The 10,684-nt window shown below is 45.8% G+C and overlaps 1 protein-coding gene and 1 long non-coding RNA gene across 10 annotated transcripts; one reads left to right on the top strand and one right to left on the bottom strand.

Moving 5' to 3' along the window:
• Positions 1-92: 92 nt before the first annotated feature.
• Positions 93-7,350, top strand: LOC116738603. Its single transcript, XR_004345017.1, has 2 exons — positions 93-787; positions 5,570-7,350. It is a non-coding gene; the product is annotated as an uncharacterized LOC116738603 (long non-coding RNA).
• On the bottom strand, positions 5,980-10,472 carry LOC100123960 (ran-binding protein 3). Of its 9 annotated transcripts, none has more exons than XM_032600510.1 (6): positions 10,246-10,315; positions 9,993-10,110; positions 9,691-9,777; positions 9,477-9,593; positions 8,290-9,011; positions 5,980-8,039 (listed from the first exon to the last, which is right to left on the bottom strand). In XM_032600510.1, exons 1-6 carry the CDS (start codon positions 10,261-10,263, stop codon positions 7,725-7,727), a joined length of 1,377 nt encoding a protein of 458 aa, XP_032456401.1. In that variant the 5' UTR covers positions 10,264-10,315; the 3' UTR covers positions 5,980-7,724. The 9 variants fall into 9 exon arrangements, with proteins under 9 accessions (XP_032456401.1, XP_008215662.1, XP_001607745.2 ...); XM_008217440.4 differs by having other exon boundaries at positions 8,290-9,029; positions 9,993-10,116; positions 10,246-10,275; XM_001607695.6 differs by having other exon boundaries at positions 9,993-10,116; positions 10,246-10,275.
• Positions 10,473-10,684: the final 212 nt, after the last annotated feature.

Genomic DNA, 10,684 nt, shown 5'->3' with positions numbered 1-10,684 from the left:
ACGAACGAGCGCATGTCGCGGCCTGCGAGCCGCATAACGTTCGAGACAGTTGATCTAACGGGATATTCTAATAAAAGAAAGTGTTATTCCAGAGGAAGCTGGTGGCCTTTATTCATCCTGGACCCCATCCTCGAGAGAGTAGGACTCTCGGCATCGTCATCCCAGACGCATAATCCTACATTGGTGACCCCGACTTCAAGAAGACGAGCGAGTGGACTCTCGCCCCGCCGTCTCCAGGAGCACCGCTTTTTCCGGAATTGCATCATCCACGCCGGCGGCTTTCTTGCCGCGGTCAGCCTGGCTAGGCGATCGCCGTGCACCGCTGCCGTGTTCATCATTTTCTTCAGCGGCCTTGTTGCCGCGGTCAGCCTCTCAGGCGACCGCCTTATCCAGTCTTCGAGCTCTTCCTCGTCAACGGCGTTCACGCCGCGGTCAGCCTTTCAAGGCGACCGCCCCTGCAGCAACGTAGTGCAGCGTCTCGTCGGCGTCCTTGCCGCGGTCAGCCTAGAGGCGACCGCCTGTGCAGCATCATCGTCCAGCTCTTCAGCGGCATCATAAGCCGCGGTCAGCCTCTCCTGGCGACCGCATTCTCCGGCTTCGCCGATCATCGTTAGCGGCTTTTTAGCCGCGGTCAGCCTCTCAAGGCGACTGCCTCGCAGCCATCTCCTGCAGCATCACTACCAGCTACTTCTCGTCGGTCGGCGGCGCACATCTCGCAGCAGTTCGACCTGGACATCATCCACGAGTCTTCAAGCATCGTTAGCGGCTTTCAGCGCATTCTCGCAAGGTATCTCAGTGTTAGCTTTAAGTTCGATTCCAAGAATTCATTCAAATTGAATTTGGTTCGCTTCCGAGAATTGGGCGGCCATCTTGGATTTTAGCGCGCGGTTTTCTCGTGGCGCTCGCGTCTCACGGGTTGCGGTGTTCAGGCGCGGCGCTCGTGCATCACGGGTTGCAGCTGTTAGGCGCGTGCTCGCGCGGGTTGCGCTCAGCGCTCACTCTTCGCGGAATTTAATTAGAGTAGCGGTTCCCCAACCATCGCAAATTTCACGCAGCGGCGTTTTAATTTTAAGAATTTGTAACCGGGCGTGCGTTCTTGTTCACGATCTCGTCTGCGCACGTTGATCGTAAATTTAAGGTTAGTTCTAGTTTTAAGTTAGCTTTTCTCACATTTGTGATACGCCTGCGTGCGTGCAGTAGGTCAATTTGTACTACGTACTGCGACGTATATAGGTAGCAATCCATAAAATGCCGGAATCATCAGAGGAAAGAGCAGATCGCCTGCAGGCAGAGCTTGATGCGGCCAGGGCTGCTGCGAACCAGGCACCCGGTCGTGTTGAGGCGTACCGTACTCCAAAACTCCCGGTGTTTATTAAGGCGGATCCAGCCATGTGGTTTACACAGGTGGAAGCCTCGTTTCGTCACGCGCACATAACGGTTGAGGGAACCAAAGCAGATCACATTATCGCAGCGTTAGATCATGAGGCAATGACTGCCATTAGAGACATTGCTCTCACAGATCCCCAACCTCCTGACGTTTACACGCAGATTAAACAGAGATTAGTTTCTTCCTTTGCGGCCTCGGCAGAGAGCAAGCTCCGTAGGCTTCTCAAAGGCCAAGTCCTTAATGATGGCAAACCATCACTCATTTTAAACAGGCTCAGAAGCTTAGACGACGGCGCCAAATGCGATGACGCAATTATCAGATCTGTCTTTCTTGAACAGCTTCAGCCCAACCACAGAGCAATCGTTCTCGCGTCCGACATCAGCGATCTCAACAAATTAGCGACCTTGGCAGACAAAATTGTTGAGAACTCACCGTCCGATTCTCGCTTGTCGGCGGTCAATGTCAACTCAGACATCGCGTCGTTAGCTTCAGAAGTCAAGCGCCTTGCTGACTCCTTCGACAAAGTTTCCACTAGATTAGGAAAGCTAGAAAACTCGTTTAAAGCTTCCAAAGGTGAGGATCGATCAGGTTCCAATTCAGGCGAATTCAAACGTCCTTCACGTTCGCGTTCCAGTTCTCGACATTCATCAGGACTGTGTTTTGCACACAGAAAGTATCCAGACAGTCCCACTTCATGCAAGAAGTGGTGTACAGAGTACTCTAAGTGGGCTTCAAAAAACTAAATGAACCTTTCCTTGCTGAGACGTCAGGGGATGGTTCCTCCGGTTCGAAACGTCTCACCCTTAAGGACCTAAAATCAGGTCGCAGGTTTCTTATAGATTCGGGTGCAGAAATCTCTGTTCTGCCAGCCAGTTACAAAGTCAATTCAAAACCCTCATCCCGCAAGCTTTATGCGGCCAATGACACGACTATTGACACATTTGGGGAAACGTTCCTATTGCTAGATTTAGGTCTAAACCGTCCCATCTCGTGGAATTTTGTTATCGCGTCCGTGCCTCATGCGATCATCGGGGCTGACATTTTATACCACTACGGTTTAACTGTAGATATTCGCAACCGTCGTCTCGTTGACTCGGTTACGTCACTATCATCCGTAGGTTTAATCAAAATAGTTCCAGTTCTCGGAATCCATTCGGTAGCTTCCAGCTCCAAATGCGCTCAGCTGTTAGCCCAGTTTCCGAAAATAACTGGCTCAGGTCCGCATGATCCCCAGTTCAAACCGGACATTGTTCACCACATCTATACCACAGGCCCTCCTGTCTCTGAGCGTCCACGTCGACTTTCCGCGGAAAAGCTCAGAGCAGCGAAAGCTCAATTCAAAGCCTGGCAGGATGCCGGCATCTGTAGGCCTGGCAGCGGTCCGTACGCTAGCCAGTTACACATGGCCTTAAAAAAAGATGGATCTTATCGTCCTTGTGGCGTGTACTGTGCTCTAAACGCACAGACCGTCCCTGACAAATACCCTACAGCGCACTTATACGATTGTACCAGTGAGTTGCATGGAAAGAAAATTTTTTCTTCGCTAGATCTCTTAAAAGCTTTCAATCAGATTCCTATCGCCCCCGAAGACATTGAAAAGACTGCGATTATCACGCCCTTCGGTTTATTTGAATTCATGTACATGACCTTTGGTCTGCGCAATGCCAGCCAAACTTTCCAAAGGTACATCAACAGAGTGTTAGGAGATCTGAAATTTGTATTCATCTATATTGACGATATCCTGATCGCCTCAGAATCCGTAGAAGAACACTTCGAACACTTGCGTATAGTGTTCGAACGTTTAAACAAATTTAGTTTGCGCATTAATGTCGATAAGTGTACATTTGTTGTTGAGGAACTTGTATTTTTAGGATATTCAATCAACTCGCAAGGCATTCGTCCTACTCAGGAGAAGGTCAAAGCGGTGTTGAACTTTCCCAAACCCAACACTGTAGTTGAGCTGCGTCGCTTTCTCGGCATGGTGAACTTTTATCACCGCAACCTCCCTCATGCGGCTGAGGCCCAAGTCCCTCTTAATGCCTACTTTCGCGAGTCACGCAAAAATGACAAGCGTCCAATCGAATGGACTGCAGAAACCAGCAAAGCCTTCGAGCAAATCAAATCTGATTTTGCCAATGCTTCCTTGCTTGTACATCCTCGCTGTGGTGCAGAGCTTCGCCTCGTGACAGATGCTTCTGACGTAGCGATGGGCGCCGTGCTAGAACAGAAATCACTCTCGAACGAGTGGGAACCTTTAGCTTTCTTTTCTCAAAAATTTACCCCAGCTCAGCAGTTGTACAGCACCTACGACAGGGAACTCACTGCAATGTTTGAAGCAGTGAAATATTTTTCTTACATTGTTGAGGGCTGTGACTTCGCAATTCTTACCGATCACAAGCCACTCATCTACGCCCTTGTACAAAACAACGAGAAAGCTCCTCCGCGTCGCTTGCGCCAGTTAGGATACATTTCTCAGTTCACTACCCGCATTGAACACGTTAAAGGTTCAGACAACGTAGTGGCGGATGCTCTCTCTAGGGTAGAAACCATTCGTTTCCCCCTAGAATTCGACCTGGCCGATTTAGCAGCCAAACAGGAAGCGGATCAACAGCTAAAAGAGATTTGTGAGTCTCCGAACTACCCTCTTACTCTTAAGCGTCTCCAGCTTGGTCCAGAACACACAGTCATTTACTGTGAATTGACTGGCGAAAGCCTGCGTCCGTATGTACCTCAATCTTTGCGTAGATCAGTGTTCGAATTTTTCCACAATACCGCTCACCCTGGTCCCAAGGTGTCTGATCGTCTCATCCGACAACGATATGTATGGCCAAACATGCATCGCGACATTGCTGCATGGTGCAAAAATTGTCTTGCCTGTCAGCAATCCAAAATCTCCAGGCATGTTAAAACGTTTCCTGAGCATTTTGTTGCTCCGGACGGCCGCTTTGACCACGTTCATATCGATATCGTTGGGCCGTTACCGGTGCGCGACGGTTACCAATATTTGCTAACCATGATCGATCGTTTCTCTAGGTGGGTTGAAGCTGTTCCCCTTCAGGAAACCTCAGCCCAGACCGTAGCTCGCGCATTCTTTGACACATGGGTGTCGCGTTTCGGCGCACCCAAGGTCATCACTTCGGATCAAGGAGCACAATTTGAGTCGAGACTCTTTACTGCATTATTATCCTTGATCGGTTGTGAGCGCATTCGCACCACCGCGTACCACCCAGCCGCTAACGGCATGATCGAACGGTGGCATCGCACGTTGAAAGCTGCATTGATGTGTCACAAAGATGACGACTGGCTCAGAACTCTCTCCACTGTTCTATTAGGCTTACGTTGCCATGTGAGAGCCGACACCGAGGCTTCTCCGGCCGAATTCCTGTACGGTACCACGCTACGGTTACCTGGCGAATTCTTCATTCCGGAAGACATTACGCCCGATCCGCAAATCTTTGTAGAGGAGTTCCGTGAGCACATGCGCCTAGTTCGTCCCATACCAGTCGCACATCACTACAAAAAACGCATCTTCTATTTTAAAGAGCTTCACAATTGCACCCATGTTCACATGCGGAACATGGCCAAGAAGTCTCTCGAACGACCTTACTCAGGTCCATATAAGATTCTGTCTCGCGAATCCGATCGTGTATTCAAAATCGAGGTCAACGGTGCCCCTCGTACCGTTTCAGTAGAGCTTTTAAAGCCCGCATTCTTTATAGCGGAAAATTTAGTCGATTCAGGAGGAGTATCCAACGACAGTTCGAAGGGCAATCAGCCACCTGTCCCTAGTCCGGTACTCAAAACTTATCCTGCCAAAAAAATAAGATTCTCGTCCGATACCAAAGCGCAAGCTTAGCTTTGCGATTCAGTTCATAAGCAGCGTTTGTATTTTTATACTCTTGTATTAACAGTTGTAAGCAACCAATGTATATATGTTCATGCGATTCTTGGGTCTCAACCCTTCTGGTGCAGAGCTTGCAAGTTGATCAGCAAGAATCTCGGGGGGGAGTGTGTGGGGAGCTCCCTTGGCAGCCCTGCGTAAGCCAGGAGTGGGGATGTCGGCCATGTTGGCTAGAGAGAGGGAGAGAGAACGAACGAGCGCATGTCGCGGCCTGCGAGCCGCATAACGTTCGAGACAGTTGATCTAACGGGATATTCTAATAAAAGAAAGTGTTATTCCAGAGGAAGCTGGTGGCCTTTATTCATCCTGGACCCCATCCTCGAGAGAGTAGGACTCTCGGCATCGTCATCCCAGACGCATAATCCTACAATTTCGAGAAGAGAGGCGGCATCTGGCGAGAGAGGAAGGTCCGAGAGCTTTTTCATGCGCGCGATGTCACGATGTGTTTGCGACTTTTGTTTCGATTGGTCGTTCGTTTGAATTACCGGCTGCTGTACGTGGATCGGCCAACCGAATGTCTTCTCGGTGTCGACCAAGCTGATTTTCAGACTTTTACATCACTTTTGCCGAGTATACATGCGGTAAGGAATGTAAACAGATCGAAGAACCGAGTCAAGTCCGAAAGATAATGTTCCTCTTGGATTGATTTTAAAACGAAGGAAAATTTGAGAAAATGTAACCCCCAGCTTTCTTTACTAGATCGAGATTTTATTTACAGCTAATAGTTGAACAATGCATTTGTTAAAAGTAACTCAAGTAAGTCAATGAGGTGTTTACCGAATACGAGGTAGTACAAAAACCGATTTGCTATTCGACGATTTATCATTACAAATTACATGTAAGATGATCGTGCATCTTCTCAGTTGAGCATCTTACATAAACATGCAGCAGTCTGCCTCTCTTAATCGCATTCTAAATTAATTTGAACTATCCTTGTTAAAAATCTCTATCTAGCTTAATATATCATTCGCACAATTCATCCTACCGCATACATTCATTTTTTTTTTTAATTTTCTCGTAAAGTGCTACATATGATTCTTCTTGATGAGAACCCGTTTGTCCGTCAATTTTTTGCTTCGTTTTCAAAGAAATATTGTCGACGCCCAAGAGTTCGTAATAAAACGTTGTTTTTGCTTCCTTAATATTTCGTTTATTCGGCATAAAAATTTGAATAATTATTTCGACATTTTCGTATTGTTTCTTTTCTTAAGTGATGTAAAATTTTTATTTACTTTGTGAAACGACCAAAATCTAACAAATAACACTCTTTGAGCACTGTCGCAGCAGCGCGTGCAGGTATATTTGTTTCGGCGACATAAAAATCGTACGATCTCGTGTCTATTTCACAGGAATGATTAGAAAATGTATTTATAGCACAGTGTGGCTAAAATCCGCTGTTAAGTCACGCCTATCTGTGACTAAAGTAGTCCTTTTTTGCACCGTGAGGTTAGCGCACGAGACTAACGACTACTTTAGTCACGAATAGGCGAGACTTGCGGATGTTAGCAGTCTGTGCTATAAAATTTCATAGGATACGTGCGACTTAAATGGTTCAGTTTTACACGGCGATTAGCGCCGTGTAAAAATCAACCATTTAAGTCACACGTATCATAATGTACTATTTGCAAACAAAAAAAAAATTAGATCTCAATGTTATATAAAATGATGCATTTCTTTCATTTACCTCCTTTTACACAACATACCAAATTTCGATCAAAGCCTGATATAACTATGATCGGGAAACGACCTTTATCCACAAACTGTTAATTTTTTAAATGAAATAATCATCATTTTATGTTACAGGCCTGTATATAGTTACCCCAACGGAGTTTTCGGTCTCTGATATTAGATACTATCATGTCATGCTCAAGACGTCCTCAGCTGTCCACTGATCCTTATTGCTACTTCGGCAAATCGATGAAAATTTCGCGAGAATGCAGAAATGAGTTAAAATAGTCTACCAAGAAGTAGTAGATAATTTTTAATTTCACTTCTCAGAGTTTTCTGACACTGCAAAAGATTATAATTAAATACGATTCTTAGCACCGTAGATTCAAGTTATTATTATTACAAAAAAATTTAACTATAGTGCTGTGATGAGCATACAAATTTAAGCATCAGTTCGGTATTTAAATATTCAAAAATTAATAATTAAAATTTCGCACTTGACGAATTCATATTTAACTACAAAATTTGAGCGGACTAGTGAAAACCCAGCGAACTCAACTTCATCGAGGCGAAATCCTGGTGTTTCACAGTCGAAAATGTAACTAAAAAATACCACGAATAGTCGTCTCCAAAAACTCAGTATTTATCGAAAAAAAGAAAAAAAATACTTGATAAAAAAAGCCCTCGACAAAATTTAACAACACCAGAACACGCTTGTCCTCAGCACAAAAAAGCCAAACTTGAGCGAACGGCTGGAGCTAGCATCGGTCAGTGAGGCTCAGCGGCCACCTTCTTGGGTTGTCGATCTTGTGCACGCTTCAACCGCTGCATCAGTAGATTATGCAGCTGCTCGACTTCCTTCTGCGCGGCCTGCACTACAAAGATCCTGATATCACCCTGGACATCCATGGCAGTGAGCCGCAGCGATTTTGGCCCTGCCCGCTCGACCGTCATGCCCGGCCACACCTTTGTATTGAGTACCAGCCTCTGGGTGCCTGCGGCACGGCCCACCAGCCGCGACTCCTCGTCCTTGTCGTTCAGGCGCAGAGAGCCTCGACCCCGCTCCTGATAACTACTTGTTGCCTGGAAAAGGAGAAGTTTCCGTAATTTGTTTTGCATATCTTTTTGCATTAATTCACCGATGAGCGCCTATTTTGTGATCGGTTTACAGATGTTACGCTTATCTATAAACGAATGATTGATGATGCTTTTGTTATCGCGTATTGGACGTTATTTGGAAAAAATAAATAAAAACTTCAGTTATTCAGCAAATCGATCAAACATACTATTCACCTGTTGAAAATATATAATCACTTCCTAGTGGTAAACTTACTTTATCAAAAGCAAAAAGTTTGCAGTTGATTTGTAAAACGTTCGTTTCGTCCTCCTCTCCGGTTAACAGCGTCACTTCACTGTACTTTCTCTTGTTTGCGCGATTCGCTTCTTCCATCTCCTGGGCAGCTTGTGACAAGGTAAGCCCGGGCTTGGCTGTGCTACGACAAACTGCCGCGGCGTTTGAGAACATCAGCTCTGAAGAACCATTTTCGTTAGCCGGCTCTTCCTTGGGCTCTTCTTTTTCAGAACCATCGGAGCTGTCGGCATCGTGAGCCACCGCAACGCGTTCCTTTAGATTCTGTCCGAATACAAAGCTTGGCGTCGATGCACTCGCCGCCATCGTGCTGTTCAAAATGTTCTCGTTCTCCTTGGTCTCCTTTGTCTTGTTTAGCGCTAGGAATTTGGGTGCTTCCTTTTCTTTATCCTCCTTCTGTTCGTCGCTCTGCTTGTCTTTTTCCTCTTTGTCACTGTCTTTCGAGGTATCTTGGTCCTTGGTGTTCTGTGTGGAGGAAGCTGACTCGACATCATCGATATCAGTTACCTTTGTGAACGGGTTTTGGAATTTTGCTGGCTTCAGAACACTTTTGGTTGTGGTGCTGGATGAATTAGTAGTCACAGCATTAAGTTGAGATGGCCTTAGCAATGCCGATTTTGGCTTGCTGCTGCCACTGTACAAATCTGGAGACCAATGGTCCCTTCCAAACGATTTTGGCACCATTCCTGGAAATGAAGTAGGATCTAAGTCAATTACAATGCCAATCATGCAGTCAGAGAAAATTTTCTGTTCTAAATCAAACACAATGTAATGACATATGGTGTCTGATATAAATAAGAAATAAACATATACAATGATCGCAAGATAGCATATGTTATGCATGTCAAAAATGCACGTATAAAAATACATGAAATTTTAGATAAGAATTAACACACTTAAAATGGGATGTGCTCGCTCCGCAAATCTTTTGTAAATAAAAGTCAGCAGAGGCAGTCTCTATGATCAAACTTGACACTGGATATCTGCTGTGTAATTAAATGCGAGATGATCACTTTTTTGCTTTGCAAAGCGGAGCAGAAAACCTTAGTAAGTTGTAACTTAAAAGTAAAATCTAGAGCCACAAAATTCTCTAGTCAATGCAGATTTGTAAACACACTGAAGAAGTGAGTCTATCGATGCGAGGTACACACTTTTTTTGGAATTTGCTTCGCTGCTCTGTCGTTCCGAAAGCGAAGTACTGTTAGTCATGCTGCTGGATGAAGAGGAGTTGTCAGAATCTTTCTCGGTGACTGGCTTCTCTGCTTCATCTGCAGAGAAACAACAAGCAAAAGGGTTTGAGCATCGCACTCAAAGAGCAAAAGTCAAGCCAGTACAATGAATCTTTTCTCGAGTACAGGAACTCACCGTTGGCAGAGTTGTCACTGGACTCCTCGGGGCTGTCGAACTTCATGGTGACCGGCGGCTCGGGATCCTTGGATGCCTCGTTGCTCTCTGTAGAGAGAAAAACAGACGTTACGTTCACTGGGAAGAAATCGTGAAAGAAACGAGCGACCATTATCTGCGCTATAGACTGCACTGCCGCTCTGACTCAACTACGAGACGGCGTTGCTTTCGAGAACGACACGGAGAGGACTGCTGATAAAGAGTCACAAGGGGGTAGAATTCAAAGAGGAATAATCGCGATGAAGAAGAGAGTATAAACGCACCCTTGCAGTCCGCCATGTTTGCGCCTACAGGACTGTGGCTGCACACTGTGGGTGATTTGGATTTTGTTATAGGCACGGCTGGTTGGCCGGGAGTGCAGCACAGCGCCAGCAGTACAAACTGTACCTAACACAATGTATACTCTAGACTCTATACGAGGTAGTGTCGCTCGTGTATATAAGTGTATCTATATATATATACGCCCATCGTTGCACAGTGTGTATATATACACGGCGAAGCGAAGGTGTAACATACCGAATAGGACGCCATCATCAAAACCGCGGATTATAACTCGCGACCAGTACGTGGTACGTGGGTTTACGACACGACTCGGAATTTTCGACGTGTCGCGTGTAAAATATTTCATTTATGTATTATATGTATAATATACTTGGTATATGTCGGAAATGTTGTTTTATGACGGGTGGCAGAAAAGGATCAAGGGGATAAAAGTGCCTCTCACAAACATCGAGGAAAGATTGTCAGTTATGTTGTAAACTAGATTTTATTCTTTTATTTTGAATATTCGCGTTTCTATAGTATGGCGGGCGGTATATTTACGTAACAAAAGGGAGACGGGTGCTGCCGTCTGCTGACCGCGAGACGGACCCTGCTCTTTTGAAAATGCGCCGGTCACGTGGTCACGTCACGTGGACAGCGACGCAGCGCGCGTGCGCTTACATGGCAAATTAAA

Source organism: Nasonia vitripennis, chromosome 1 (assembly GCF_009193385.2).
Source record: "Nasonia vitripennis strain AsymCx chromosome 1, Nvit_psr_1.1, whole genome shotgun sequence".
Taxonomy (NCBI): Eukaryota; Metazoa; Arthropoda; class Insecta; order Hymenoptera; family Pteromalidae; genus Nasonia; species Nasonia vitripennis.
Note: the sequence above shows the minus strand (reverse complement) of the source record. Positions and strands in the feature narration are given on the sequence as shown.

Coding starts and splice junctions, on each gene's coding strand:
- LOC100123960 (XM_008217440.4), bottom strand. Junction 9,778..9,992: donor AAACATGGCGGACTGCAAGG/GTGCGTTTATAC, acceptor TTCTCTCTACAG/AGAGCAACGAGGCATCCAAG. Junction 8,040..8,289: donor AACTTTTTGCTTTTGATAAA/GTAAGTTTACCA, acceptor CTCCTTTTCCAG/GCAACAAGTAGTTATCAGGA.